The 14,394-nt window shown below is 31.5% G+C and overlaps 1 protein-coding gene and 1 long non-coding RNA gene across 2 annotated transcripts; one reads left to right on the top strand and one right to left on the bottom strand.

Moving 5' to 3' along the window:
* Window positions 1-4,256: 4,256 nt before the first annotated feature.
* On the bottom strand, window positions 4,257-12,183 carry LOC134715077 (uncharacterized). Its single transcript, XR_010106609.1, has 7 exons — window positions 12,119-12,183; window positions 11,116-11,143; window positions 9,536-9,563; window positions 9,037-9,081; window positions 8,473-8,645; window positions 7,280-7,389; window positions 4,257-5,530 (listed from the first exon to the last, which is right to left on the bottom strand). It is a non-coding gene; the product is annotated as an uncharacterized LOC134715077 (long non-coding RNA).
* On the top strand, window positions 5,377-6,537 carry LOC134715076 (uncharacterized). Its single transcript, XM_063576958.1, has 3 exons — window positions 5,377-5,474; window positions 5,668-5,894; window positions 6,350-6,537. Exons 1-3 carry the CDS (start codon window positions 5,386-5,388, stop codon window positions 6,367-6,369), a joined length of 336 nt encoding a protein of 111 aa, XP_063433028.1. The 5' UTR covers window positions 5,377-5,385; the 3' UTR covers window positions 6,370-6,537.
* Window positions 12,184-14,394: the final 2,211 nt, after the last annotated feature.

Below are 14,394 nucleotides of genomic sequence, written 5' to 3'. Positions count from 1 at the left end.
TTCGTAAACAGTTAACCGTGACAACTCAAACGTTATTAACCACTTTCTCTCTTGAAAGTTTATTTCAGAAAAAAATATATTCAATGTGATTGTAATAATAAAACTGGTCTCCTGTCTCATGCTAACCCGAATAATCCAGTCGTTATATTACGCTCCTTTCGATCAGCACAAGGATAATAGTTACGCTGAACGGTGCCCACTGGTCACCTGAACAGAAACGGTTAAAATTGTGTCTATACGCGACAAAAAATAGTACATGATTTCCGGTTTAAAGTGAAAGTACGTTACTAAGGGGATACACAGTTTATAATTGATGCTATATAATACGGATATTAGCTTAATGCAAAGTTCCGGAATAACCATATTTCAAAGGATACTGTTGAGAGAGATACAAAAAGTAAAGAAAATACCAAATAATCAATAATCATAATAATTCACTAAAAAGAAACAATTGAAAATGCATAGAAGATTCACCCTTTACTCTATTAATATCTTAAAGCGAGTGACATGGCTTATTTTTTTAGAAAAAAAAACCTAATGTCCTATTTTGCACTCTCATGACATATATTGAATGGCCCCCTACACAGATATTGAATTTCGTTACATCTTGCCACCCTTTACATAATTATTTGTGGTGACCTCTTGTCACCCTACACATATATTGAATTTGGTAACCTCTGATCACCCTTTACATATATTGAATTTACCTACAATTAATTAGATACTGAATTTTGTAACCTCTGGTCAACCTTGTCACCTTAAACAGATATAGAATTTTGTTACATCTTGTCACGTTTCAGATATTAACTGTGGTGCACATATATTGAAATTGGTTACCTGTGGTCACCCAACACATGTATTAAAAGATATTGAATTTTGTTACTTCTGGTCACCCCGGCAAGCCTTCTCAGATATTGAATTTTGTTACATCTTGTCACCTTTTACATAATTAATTGTGGTGACCTCTGGTCACTCTATACATATATGAACTTTAAATACCTCAAGTGACCCCACACATCAACTGAATGGGGTTACCTCTGGTCACCCTTCGCATATTTTGAATTTGGTTACCTCTAATCATACACAAATATATAATTTGGTTATCTCTAGTCACCATGCATACATATTGAATTTGGTTACCTATATTTAGCCTACTTAAATATTAAATTTTGTAAACTTCGTTCACCCTACTCATATATTGAACGTTGTAGCCTCTGATCAATCTACACAAATATTGAAAAAGGTAACCTCTGGTTAACCATTACAGATATCGAATGTGCTTACCTCTGGTCATCCTTTACATATATTGACTATGGTCACCCTACAAAGATATTGAACATGGTTACCTCTGGTCACCCTACAAATATATTGAATATGGTGACCTCTGGTCACTCAACCAAAATTTTGAATATGGTTACCTCTGGTCACCCTATGCAGATATTGAATGAGGTTACCTCTGGTCACCTTACAAATATATTGCATATGGTTATCTTTGGTCACCTAAAAAGATATTGAATTTGGTTACCTCTGGTCACCCTACACATATTTTGAAAATGGTTACCTCTGGTCACCCACACAGATATAAGCTATGGTTACTTCTGGTCATCCTACAAAGATATTGAAAATGGTAACCTTTGGTCAACATTCAATAAATTGACCTATGTTACCTATGATAACAATTCACAAAAAATTAATTTGGTTAGCATCGGATATCTCGATTCACACTTTTTGCGCTACTTTTATAATTAATATAGTAACTTCTGGTCGCTGTACACATATATCTAATTATTTTGCCATTGTCAACAAATATATATAGCAATTGGCTTTTTTGGAATGTAGTTACCTCGGATCACTATACATAGATAAAAAAAAATTCTTTAGACACCATGCATAAATATTGAATTAAGGTACCTTTATTAACCCTACTTATATGTTTAATTTGGTAATCTCTGGTCACACTACCAAGATGTTGAATGTGGTTAGCTCTTGTAACCATACAAAGATATTGAATATGGTCCCTCTGGTCACCCTACACATATATTGACTATGGTGACCTCTGGTCACCCTACCAAAATTGTGAAAATGGTTACCTCTGGTCTCCCTACACAGATATTGAATAAGGTTACCTATGGTCACCTTACACAGATATTGAATAAGGTTATTTTTGGTCACCGTTAAAGATATTGAATATGGTTACCTCTGGTCACCCTAAACATATATTGACGTTGGTTACCTTTGGTCACCCTACATATATTTCAAACATGGTAACCTCTGGTCACCCACATATATATTGGCTATGGTAACCTCTGGTCATTCTACACAACATATTGAAAATGGTTACCTTTGGTCACCCTACAAAAGATTGGCTTATGTTACTTATGGTTACAATTCATAAATAATGAATATCTTTTGTCAACTTAAAAGATATTGAATGTGGTTACCTCTGGTCACCCTACACAAAAAGTAAAAACACAAAAAAAATGAACTCCGAGGAAAATTCAAAAAGGAAAATCCAAAATCAAAAGGCAAAATCAAAAGTTCAAACACATCAAACGAATGGATAACAACTTTCATATTCCTGACTTGGTACAGGCATTTTCTAATGTAGAAAATGGTGGATTGAACCTGGTTTTCTAGCTAGCTAAACCTCTCACTTGTATGACAGTCGCATCAAATTCCATTACATTGTCAACGATGTATGAACAAAACAAACACAGATATCGAATTGGGTAACCCTTTTATATTATTGAATGAAATTACCTCCGGGCATCGTATACATATATTAACTTAAGTTACTACTGGTCACCCTTTAGTGGAATGGGGTTACCTTTGGTCAGCATACACAGATATTGATTTTAGTAACCTCCGGTCACCGTTCAAAAATATTTGCTTTGGTAACCTCTGGTCACAATGAATTTTTATTGGAATCGGTTATCTCGTAGCACACTATACAGATGTAAAATTTGGTAAACACTTCCCGCAACATTTTACACAGTAAATGAACTTTGGTGTTTTCTGGTCAAAGTATACAGATGTACTGTTGACATTGGTTCTGTATATGTCAGTACTGGTATTGATCTATGATATTTCTATAAAAGTTGGTTAAATTTCATTTTTCTTCCTTTGTTTTAGAATTCACCAGAATGAAGCTGTAGCTGAACCAGAGCTATGCACACAAATATTGAAGGAAGAGTTAATTTTCTACCAAGAATTGAAAGAGAAATTGTTCTTATATAATAATGTACTTTTGTAAATTTTAATGACTGATATAAGCATAATGCTGATAAAGAGTAATTCAGAAATTACTGATTGATACCCTGTTTTGTTCTTCAGACATGATTCGATTGCCTTATGTTCAAATGACATATTTTTTATAGTACTCGTCTGTTCAATTTCGTATATGTTTTTGTCCGTAAAATGATTCAATGAGAGCTGTACAGACGAGTTTTCTGTAGACTGAACGTATATCTGACTTCTTATAATAGATGTTTTGTATTTTCGTTTTTTATCCCTTCGATTGTTTTAAGTGCTATACTTGTTCACACGTCATATATTTTGTCAATAGAGTTTACATTTTTGTCTTTTCAGTTTTAATTGAGGTTATTTAATATGAGTACAATGTAGCTAGTTTGTCGTCTTCTCTTCCATTATATGAACATGATTTGTACATAAAATATGTAATTCATACTCATACTTATGGGCATTTATAAATATGTAACATTTACATTGTAGGGGGGTATAACCATTAGTAATTATTTACCAGAATGAAGCACAAAGAAAAAGAATAATGAAACTAGGAGAAAATGTGGTGGTTTTAGATGCTACATATAAAGGTATATACTTATATATAATCATGGAAATTTCAATTTAAAATATTGATACGTTTAAAAAAAAGTTTAACTGTGTGACAATAAACTTACAACATATGTTTTGTTTAACTGTCTATGGTTATTCATTCTATGCTCATTTTGCAAGAGATGAACAGCAAGGCCGGGGCACTCATATTTTGTAATATATCTCGTCAAATGATACTGGTAAAGTTGTCAAAATAGTTGTGAGATCTCTGAAGACTACGGCTGAAAATCATGGATTTGATTTATGTCCAAGGTTTGTGGGTATCAAAGTTGACAATAATTCAAATTCAATATCATTGCTTATTAACACTTCATTTTCGTCATGTTATTTGTTTACAATTAGTTACATCATTCGGAGTCAAGACCAAATCTGATATGGATATAAAAGATAAATAAAGGCCATTCAATTATATCTTTTAATATATTTGTCTGTAAAAATTACAGGTTAAACTATGACATTATTCACATATTCTTGCAGTGATAGTTATTTGACAATTGACCAATAGACAATGCTAAGAAAGATTCATCTAAAGAAACATCTTTTCCTGCATATCAAATTTAATACAATTAACGTCAACACAAATTTCAGTTGAATTTTGGCAAAGAATATTAGATAAATAATTTTACATAATAATATTTATCTCATGAACTAGTGACACTTACAAAAAACATAAATTTTGGTTGATAAAAGATAAAAAGAACCCACTAAAACATATACCAATGAATCTCTATTGAATTATATCAGTAAAATAATTTAAAAGTACAAAGAGTTGCTTGATGCGATTTGAAGATCTTACCTATAAATGTACAATGCTTATGAGTACATGCGTGTTTAATCTATAGATTCTGTTCCTATACTCAAAAGAAATGTGTCAATATAATTTTTCATCAACAAATATACTTTTCAAAAAGTTCAAATGTTGCAAGAAAAGATGCCTTCCAAACAAATAACAGACTACTTGTTAGACAACTGGTGTACTGACAAGTTGGGATGTCGATGGGCCAACTATGAAAGACTTATTTTTTCATTAAGATCAAGATACAAATAACTTAGTTGAAAGGTTATTAATACATTTTATTACTATACATTATATATTACAAAATCGAAATTTTAAGCATCATCTAATCATTATCTATTTGATAATAGTAACTAATTATATTTTATTTTGGGGATACACTGAACTGTCTCTGTTTTTCGTGGGTAGCCAAAGACTTAAAATGATATAAACTATACAATTGTTTAACTATACGGAGAGATTATTGCCGTTCTTTCATGATAGGGTTATGCAAATTTAATACAAAAATGATAATCGTCAATGCAAGTCGATAATTACATAAAAGCAGACAAATGAAAAATGTAGTTTAGCAAAACCTGATGTGTATGAAAACATTAAAACAAAAACTTTAATGCAACTTATAACATTCAAATGTATACACATTAAAATTTTATGTACTTTCTATTTGTTCCTTCAAACATAAATCATAAATTCAAACTCAATAACATTTTGTCATTTTCAGGTTTTTCCTGGGCATGAAATACCATTTCCTTGGTGGGTATGCCAATAGCAGAGTAGAGGACCTAATAATCTTACTCCATGTAAATGTAACTATGTTTTATGAGTAAGTAAGTTTAAATTTGTCACAATCCTGTTCTTCTTATCGTTCACTTGAATCGTCTGAAATTAGAAAGATAATTTCAATTAAAGATGCAATTACATTGAATATTAAATACTGTGAATTCAATTTTTTAAGAAATAATTTATTAATAGATCTTTGAATTATGTTTTCAAATAAAAAAACATCGTAATTTTAGCAATCTAGATGAACTCGCAAAGATTAGTCGCTTGAAAAATATGGGAGGACAAAGGGAAGACAAAAGTAAATTGACAGCAGAGAATATGCTCAAGGCAGAACTTGAACAAATGGTGCAATGGACTTCATCCACAGAATGCACTGTTCCATCACAGACAGCATTTGGGACGATTTATAATGTGGACATTGTCAATGTAGTGTGCAATTGTCCAGCTGCAACAACAAGAGGTATGTGTTTTTTTTATTATCTTAAGTCAGTTCAACAATGTTTAAAAGTACACCATCAAGTAAGAATTGTTGAAATCAAGATTATTAATTTCGCGGGTGCCGTATATGGTCCCACAAATGCTTAGCCTTCTGGTGCATCTAATTCTACTTCAGGTTTTTAGTGGAATTCGCGTTGTTTATTATTTTATTTTTTTACTGTTGTGAATGTCTTTTGGGTTAAGAGTCTCCTCGATTTTGATTGTTTGTGTCTTCCAACAAGGCGTCAATAACCGTCATCAGGTTATACAAGTGCAAATAATCATTTGACTCATCAATTTTTCTAAAACAATGCGATTTAATTTAAGTTAATCTTTACTGAATGTTCATTAGTGGTTTTGTTTGAAGGTTGTACAATTGAAAGTAAACCATAAAGGTATAATGCAGTTATTTATGTTCCATTCTCTCCTATTTTTTAGGGATGTGTTCATTTAGCTGAATTTATTGCGTCTAAAAGGAACATCGACCTCACTGTAGGGCGCAGATCTAGAGGTTTTGTCCAGATTGGGACATGTATCAGTTGTTTATTTGACCTCATTTAAATGTACATGTTTTGCCAATAGCCATGGTATACATTGTATTTGTGTGATGGTAGCAAAAAATGGTATTTTCATCACCTGACAGAGTCTACCCCAATTGATGAAACACGACAACAATTAAAGGAAGACAAAGAAACAACCGAACAGGCTATTAAAAGAAAAATTGAGGGAATATATAATTATGTAAACAATGATAACACCCTGACAATTGACGTGAAAAAAAAAGACTATTTTACAAGCAATCACAACGGCATTACATATTTGTAAGACAACCAACTTTTCCAAAACAACAAGAAAGCGAAAGCAACATCCGCTGTTTCCAAGCAGAAAATCCAAAAGTTCAAAAACTGATCATGACTCTTCAGTAAGCCGAAAGTGTGTTGTAAAAACAGGGGCGTAAAGTTAATGATGATGGCAGTTTCAAATCGAACCACAGAAAGAAAGAATCCATTCGTAAACTATTTCAATGACAAAAATAATGAAATATTATACTGATTTAGAAAAACTGCTTTTTCTTGATATTCATTCAAAAAATTTATATGTTACATTGGTGCATAAAGGCTTTCAAAGTAGGACATATACAGTTTGCTCTTGATATGTTTTGCAAAGATACTGATGTTACCAAATGTATATAATTTAATATAACTAATACCTATTCCTAATGAAGATTTTGTCAAACAGATAAATTGGCTATATATATACATTTGACTAGGTCTGTTTGCTGTCTCAAGTAGGTAATATGTTTTAAGCAAATGAACAAATATGTTTGAAGTTAAGATAATACGTGTGATGTGTCTAATAAATCATTACCTGGCAGCATTGTCTCTATTGTCTTCCAAAAGGTCTCAAAAACTTTCCCATGCATTGTCTTGTTAACATTTGTTTTATTTAGTTCGCCTATAATATGGCCAATAAATTCTCTGCAAATATAAGTTAAGACAGCAGTTTATTTATTACAGGACATTTCTTTACCTTCATTATTTTATATAATGACACTATTTTAATTCTGACTTCTAGTTTTAATAAGACTAATTTAATCTGAACAAAGAAAATACTTTACAAAAATGTATTTAATTGACTTAAATATTCTTTTTAAAATGTTTAAGTATGTTGGTACTATAATGCTTAATTTATGTCATTAATAACAAATATTTTATTCAATAATTTCAAATGTTTCCTAGCTACAATAAAACAGAGCACGTTAAACCGTTTAAAAATAAATGAGAATAGCAATGTTATACATATCTACAATAAAAGTCGAATTGTAAGGCCAAATTAAATAGTAATTTGTACATCAATTGTTCTACCTAGCTTTCCGATAAAAATGTAGTGTGGATTGTTTTACGTTTATGACCTGTAAGAAGTAGATTGTATATGATTTTATAGTTCGTATTCTAACGATGCGATTAATTTTTAAATGATTTTTTGCATGTCAGTTTGCTTTGATAAGTTTATTATTTAGTACACAGAGAAATATGAAACTTGCACAACCTTGAGTTGTTTTTACGTTTTGGTCGGGTTGTTTTTTCTTTGGCATATTACCCGTGTCCATAGAGTTATATTCAAACAAAATCTATTTTTGAACAGCTGGTAGTATGTTTGTGTTTGAATCATTTCCATTCGCAATTAACACAATAGTTCATTTTCTATATAATACATTTGTAGACCTCGAATGCAAAAAGATAGATTGCATTATAGACTTGATTATGAATTTATGAACTGAATTTTGTTTCAAATTTAGTCTAGAATAATTATTGAAAAATAGATGAGAATACTCAGTGTATAATTGATTGTTAAGAAAATGAATACATAATGATCATGGTATTTGGAAAATGTATGTTTTATATATTTCATGTTAATCTAGTTGTTTGCATTTTCTATTGTGTATTTTATTCCATACTCTTAGTATGTAATAAGGATGTCAAGAAGACGATTGCTTTTGTAGCCATTATAGATCCAATGTTCGTAAAATCTGAACAATTGAATTCCCCTCAAACACTTACTTAGTTTTTTCATTGTCATCCTTTTTTGGGGCAGATGTCCCTTTCATTTTTCGGAAAACAGCCTTTTTGGTTGAACGTTATCGACAAGAGCCTCGGTTAAAGCATTTAACTTGATAGTCAACATCACCTGGAACTGAAGTGAGATACAGTTGTGATCTTTTCTTGCAGTTAAGCTAAAAAATATATGTAATAAGACATATTAGGCACCGTTATGAAATTTCTTACAACTTAAAAAAATGTCTTACAGTTTTTGGTGGGGTTTATGTTGCTCAGTTTTATTTTTTCTGTATTGAATTATAATGATTGCAATTTGAATTTCAATCTTTTTTAATGTTTTGGCCAAGCTTTGTCAGTTTGTTCTCCAAATTTTAGTTTGAATGTTCCTTTCGACCCATTCACCATTCCTTACCTACCATGTAACTACTCTATGAATGCTTTAAAAAAAAAAACGAGATCACCAATATATGTAATTTAACCAGCAAAAACTGTTTTCTTTGAGAATCAAGTGTATTGACTAATATACAATAAAATATAGTCTTGGTGAACCAGTAATGCATATCAAACCTGTTCTTGTTCTTTTTTTCATTTTCTTTGATTGTCTTACAATTCCTACAAATGATAAAAAAAACAACATAAAATGACTTATGTTTTGATGACGAGAGGTAACCAAATCTGAAATCAGCATTAGGTGACCAGAGGTAACCAAATCCAATATTAACATAAGGTGGCCAGAAGTCACCAAATCTAATAACATCAGATGACCAGATGTCACAAAATCCAATATATGAATGAGGTGACCAGAAGTTACCCCATTCTAGCATGTTAAGGCCACCACAGGTTAACAAATCCCATTTCTTGTTTAGATGTAATCAATATTAAATATTTATGTAAGGTAATCAAGAAACAAAAAAATGATTTGTTCAATCAAGCCTAAGTGGCCATTTTACCAGAAACAATTGCAAGATTTAAGTTCAAAAAGAATTATATTTGCAGCATTATATAAGCATAGTGTATGTTTTCATTATATTAAAGGTTTGACACAATAAATTAAATGCATACATACCACTCTCATCTACATTTTTTGAGGACTTCTGAAAAAAGAATATAAATATATGATAAACGTATTAGTAAATTCAATTATCTTATGAGGATCAGTATTATTTTACTTAATTATCAACTGCCAATGATCTTGGCAATGTTTGCAAGGTCAAGGATTTTTCTTGTATTTGTTTGTAGATGATTATGAAAGATAATGTCTATTGTGTTAAGTTTTATAGGCATATTAAAATTCATGTAATAATATTCTATAACATAAGATGACCAGAGATAACCAAATCCAATATTAACCTAAAGTGACCAGAGGTCACCAAATCTAATATTAACATAAGGTGACCAGAGGTAACCAAAGCTAGAATTAACATAATGTGACCAGAGGTACACCAAATCCAATATAAACATAAGGGGACCAGAGATAACCAAATCCAATATAAACATAAGGTGACCAGAGATTTCCAAATCCAATATTAACATAAGTGACCAGAGGTCACCAAATCTAATATATGAATAAGGTGACAAGAAGTAACCTAATCCATTATTAACATAAGGTAACCAAAGGTCACCAAATCTAATATTAACATAAGGTGACCAGAGGTAACCAAAGCTAGAATTAACATAAGGTGACCAGAGGTAACCAAAGCTAGAATTAACATAAGGTGACCAGAGGTAACCAAATCCAATATAAACATAAGGTGACCAGAGATAGTCAAATCCAATATAAACATAAGGGGACCAGTGATAACCAAATCCAATATAAACATAAGGTGACCAGAGATTACCAAATCCAATATTAACATAAGTGACCAGAGGTCACCAAATCTAATATATGAATAAGGTGACAAGAAGTAACCTAATCCATTATTAACATAAGGTGACCAAAGGTCACCAAATCTAATATTAACATAAGGTGACCAGAGGTAATCAAAGCTAGAATTAACATAAGGTGACCAGAGGTAACCAAATCCAATATAAACATAAGGGGACCAGAGATAACCAAATCCAATATTAACATTAGGTGACCAGAGATAACCAAATCCAATATTAACATAAGGTGACCAGAGGTCACCAAATCTAAAATATGAATAAGGTGACCAGAGGTAACCAAATCTAAAATATGAATAAGGTGACCAGAGGTAACCAAATCTAAAATATGAATAAGGTGACCAGAGGTAACCAAATCTAATATATGAATAAGGTGACCAGAGATTACCAAATACAATATTAACACAAGGTGACCAGAGGTCACCAAAGCCAATATTATCAAAAGGTGACCAGAGGTCACCAATTCCATTATATGAATAAGGGGACCAGAAGTTTCCCCATTCTAGCATGCTAAGGCCACTAGAGGTTATCAAATCCCATTTCCGGTTACGATGACCACATGTAATCAAAATAAATATTTGTGTAAGGTAATCAATAAACAAAAAATGATTTGTTCAATCAAGCCTGAGTGGCCATTTTACCAGAAACGATTGCAATTATTAAGTTCAAAAAGAATAATAGTTGAATAGTTGCAGCATTATATAAACATTCTGTGTGTTTCCGTCATATTAAATATTTATTACAATAAATTAAATGCATACATACCACTCTCATCTACATTTTCTGACGACTTCTGAAAAAAAGAAGATAAACATATGATAATTGTATTAGTAAATTCAATTTTATGTATCCAAAAGTGTCCGATGAGGATAAGAAGAAATTGACTAAATTATCAACTGTCCATGTCCTTGGCAATATTTGAAAGATCAAGGATTTTTCTTAGATTTGTTTGTAGATGATCGTGAAAGATAACGTTCATTATGTAAAGTTTTATCGATATATCAAACTTAATAAAATAATATTCTATATTCTTGTTGACCTATAATGTATATCAAACCTGTTCTTCTTCTTTTCTCTTTTTCTTTGATTGTCTCAAACTTTTTACAAATGATATGAAAAACATCAACTAGTTGTATGAAAATGTTAATTACCAGAGATAACCAAATCTGAAATCTGCATAAGATGACCAGACGGAACCAAATCCAATATTAACATAAGATCCCAGAGATCACCAAATCTAATATTTACAAAAGGTGACCAGAGGTCACCAAATCCAATATTTACATAAGGTGACCAGAAGTTACCCCATTCTAGCATATTAAGGCCAACAGAGGTTAACAAATCCTATTTCTGGTTAAGATGACCACATGTAATCTAATTATATATTTGTGTAAAGTAATCATGAAACAAAAAATGATTCGTTCAATCAAGCCTAAGTAGCCATTTTACCAGAAACGATTGCAAGTTTTAAGTTCAAAAAGATTGATAGTTGCAGCTTTATATAAACATAGTGTATGTTGCCATCATATTAAATGTTTTCATACAATACATTAAATGCATACATACCACTCTTATCTACATTTTCCGCGGACTTCTAAAAAAAGAAGATTTCCTTCTAGTCTGTGATTGGAACATTTAAAAACGTGTCATCACAAATGACAAATCATGCAAAATGGACGAAACAAATATTTTGCTTTGAATAACTTCATTAAACTGAAGTTTGTGTTATTCATTGTATTCAATTGCTCAGTACGTTAATTTTACTTACAGATAATACAGACGGTGACATGCTCTAGATCTATGGTGTATTGCTAAATAGAAAGAAGAATTGTCTATTTTTGGTTTTCTATTTTTAGAACTACAATATTACTACACAGAAGAGTACTATTTATAGGATGACCAGTGGGCACCGTTCAGCGTAACTATTATCCTTGTGCTTTCGATCACTACTTCGAAAGGTGGAGAGAATCGGAGACGGTAAGGGCTTGAATTATTCGAGTTAGTCTCATGCCAGATTTGAAAGGATTTCAAGCAATCGGATATTTCAAAAAATTTGATATGACTGTTAATGTATATATGTATGAATTCATGGTGTATCAACCAAATAAAGTCCGGTTTAACGTTTATTTAGAAAATTAAATCACGCAAAATGTCTTTCCGTTGACCTGAAACAGCCAATGTGCGTCACCTTTCTGCAATTCCCTTATTTTTTCATATAAAAACACAATGCTTATAAAGGAGTCTCTTTGTCTGCGCGGTATATTCAATAACACAGTCATGAACTGTCGAAATATGGACGTCTATCCCACGGTTCCTTGGTGTAAGGATACGTTTCTTTTCTTGTGCAACACATCTTCCAAGTGGCAACTATATCCATCTCGGTCGATTTAGTTTTCTTAATCGTTAACATGTTTTTGAACTTAACATTGGTAAACTATTTGTCCCTGGACATTAAATACATTTGTGGTATTGGTGGTAAATGCGTATGACACATGGGATATTTGAAATTGAGTGGTTAGGTTTAAGTTCTGTAAATTCAGCTACACGATATTTCCACCTACATCATGTATGTCTATGGAGGACCTACTTCGGTTGCCGTCAGCTATACAACAGATGTACAAACATTTTAAGATAAAATTGAGAATGGAAATGGGTAATATATCAAGAAGACAACAACCTGAACAAAGAGCAGATAATAGTCGAAGGCCACCAATGGGTCTTCAACGCATAGAAAAAATCACGCACTACTTGGGACAGGCGCAAAAATGCGACGGGGTTATACTTGTTTAGGGAGATCTCAACCCTTCCCCTATACCTCTAGCCAATGTAGAATAAAGAAACGCATAGCAACACGCACAGTAAAACTCATTTTTAAAGAAGTCCGAGTCATTAGTTAGGCAGCTGTGTTTAGTCTGGTACTTTAAGCGAGGGAAGAAGTCCGAGTCATTAGTTAGGCAGCTGTGTTTGGTCTGGTACTTCGAGCGAGGGTGCTTTACAGTCTAAATATGATGAATCTACTTAAAGCAACCACTATACATTAACATATTAAAAGTTTGGTTGAATCTAATGTCAGAGAGTTCAACATTTCAAATTTGTTTTACAAATAAAACTTATAAATTGTTTTGCCATACAAGGAGATATACCAATAATTTTGACACCTCCTTAATGTTATCGGTTTAATTGAATGGCCATTTTAGAATATTAAATCTTCATTGTTTTTTGTTTATTTTAAGATTTTGTAATACAACCTCATTAAATACAATGATCTATAAAGATTGATTCAAGTGTTCTTATGATCATGTTTAATTAGAAACATAGTATACTATTGACGTATATCTATTGGTATTTTGTATCTAGATCGTTTAAATGTTTATGTATATAAGACATTAAGCTGCATGTGACATGAATTTCTTTAAGAAAAGGATTAAAAATAATGGGTTCTATTTGGTAATAATTGATTTTAAATACTAGAATTTCCATTATCTTCGTGTAAATTTATCATGTTTTTGTAGGGTAAATTTCTTTATTTTTAAATCATTTATCTAACTTGTAAAACTATTGAATTATTACAAAGTCATTATAAAATATTTAGTTTAACCCGAGAACAAATTGCTCTATTAACGATTAAGATTAAATGAGGGGCGAAAGATACCAGAGGGAGCGGAGCGTCAAACTCATAGATCGAAAATAAATTGACAATTAACGTTAAATTGGTGCATCTTTTAGCTAATGGAATTCACCAAAAGAAATTGTCCTTAAACAGTTATAGGGCCCTCTTTATTATATCTTTATTTAGAAAGCTGTGAAAATTGCAAAATTTGGTTGAATAGATTTGGGACTTTTAATTGGTGGTGTGACACCTTTAAAAGTTCTTCCATTGATATGGCCCGTCACTGTAAATCATTGCAATAATTAATATTCACAGAATAACCATGCATTCAAATAAATTTCATAAGATTGAAGTCAAATAGTGAGAGATTTAAGTTGACTTTCTTTCAAAAAGCAGTCAAAATTCTAAGACTTTGTTTCCTACCCATGTCCATT

The sequence above is a fragment of the Mytilus trossulus genome, chromosome 4 (assembly GCF_036588685.1).
Source record: "Mytilus trossulus isolate FHL-02 chromosome 4, PNRI_Mtr1.1.1.hap1, whole genome shotgun sequence".
In the NCBI taxonomy this organism is placed as follows: domain Eukaryota; kingdom Metazoa; phylum Mollusca; class Bivalvia; order Mytilida; family Mytilidae; genus Mytilus; species Mytilus trossulus.
The sequence above is the reverse complement of the archived record's forward strand: the minus strand, read 5'-3'. Positions and strand labels throughout refer to the sequence as shown.

Excerpts from the sequence above, each read along its gene's own strand:
- LOC134715076 (XM_063576958.1), top strand. The coding sequence starts at position 5,386 with ATGAAATACCATTTCCTTGGTGGGTATGCCAATAGCAGAGTAGAGGAC. Across the intron at positions 5,475-5,667 it reads AATGTAACTATGTTTTATGA|CAATCTAGATGAACTCGCAA; the intron begins GTAAGTAAGTTT and ends TCGTAATTTTAG. Across the intron at positions 5,895-6,349 it reads TCCAGCTGCAACAACAAGAG|GGATGTGTTCATTTAGCTGA; the intron begins GTATGTGTTTTT and ends CCTATTTTTTAG.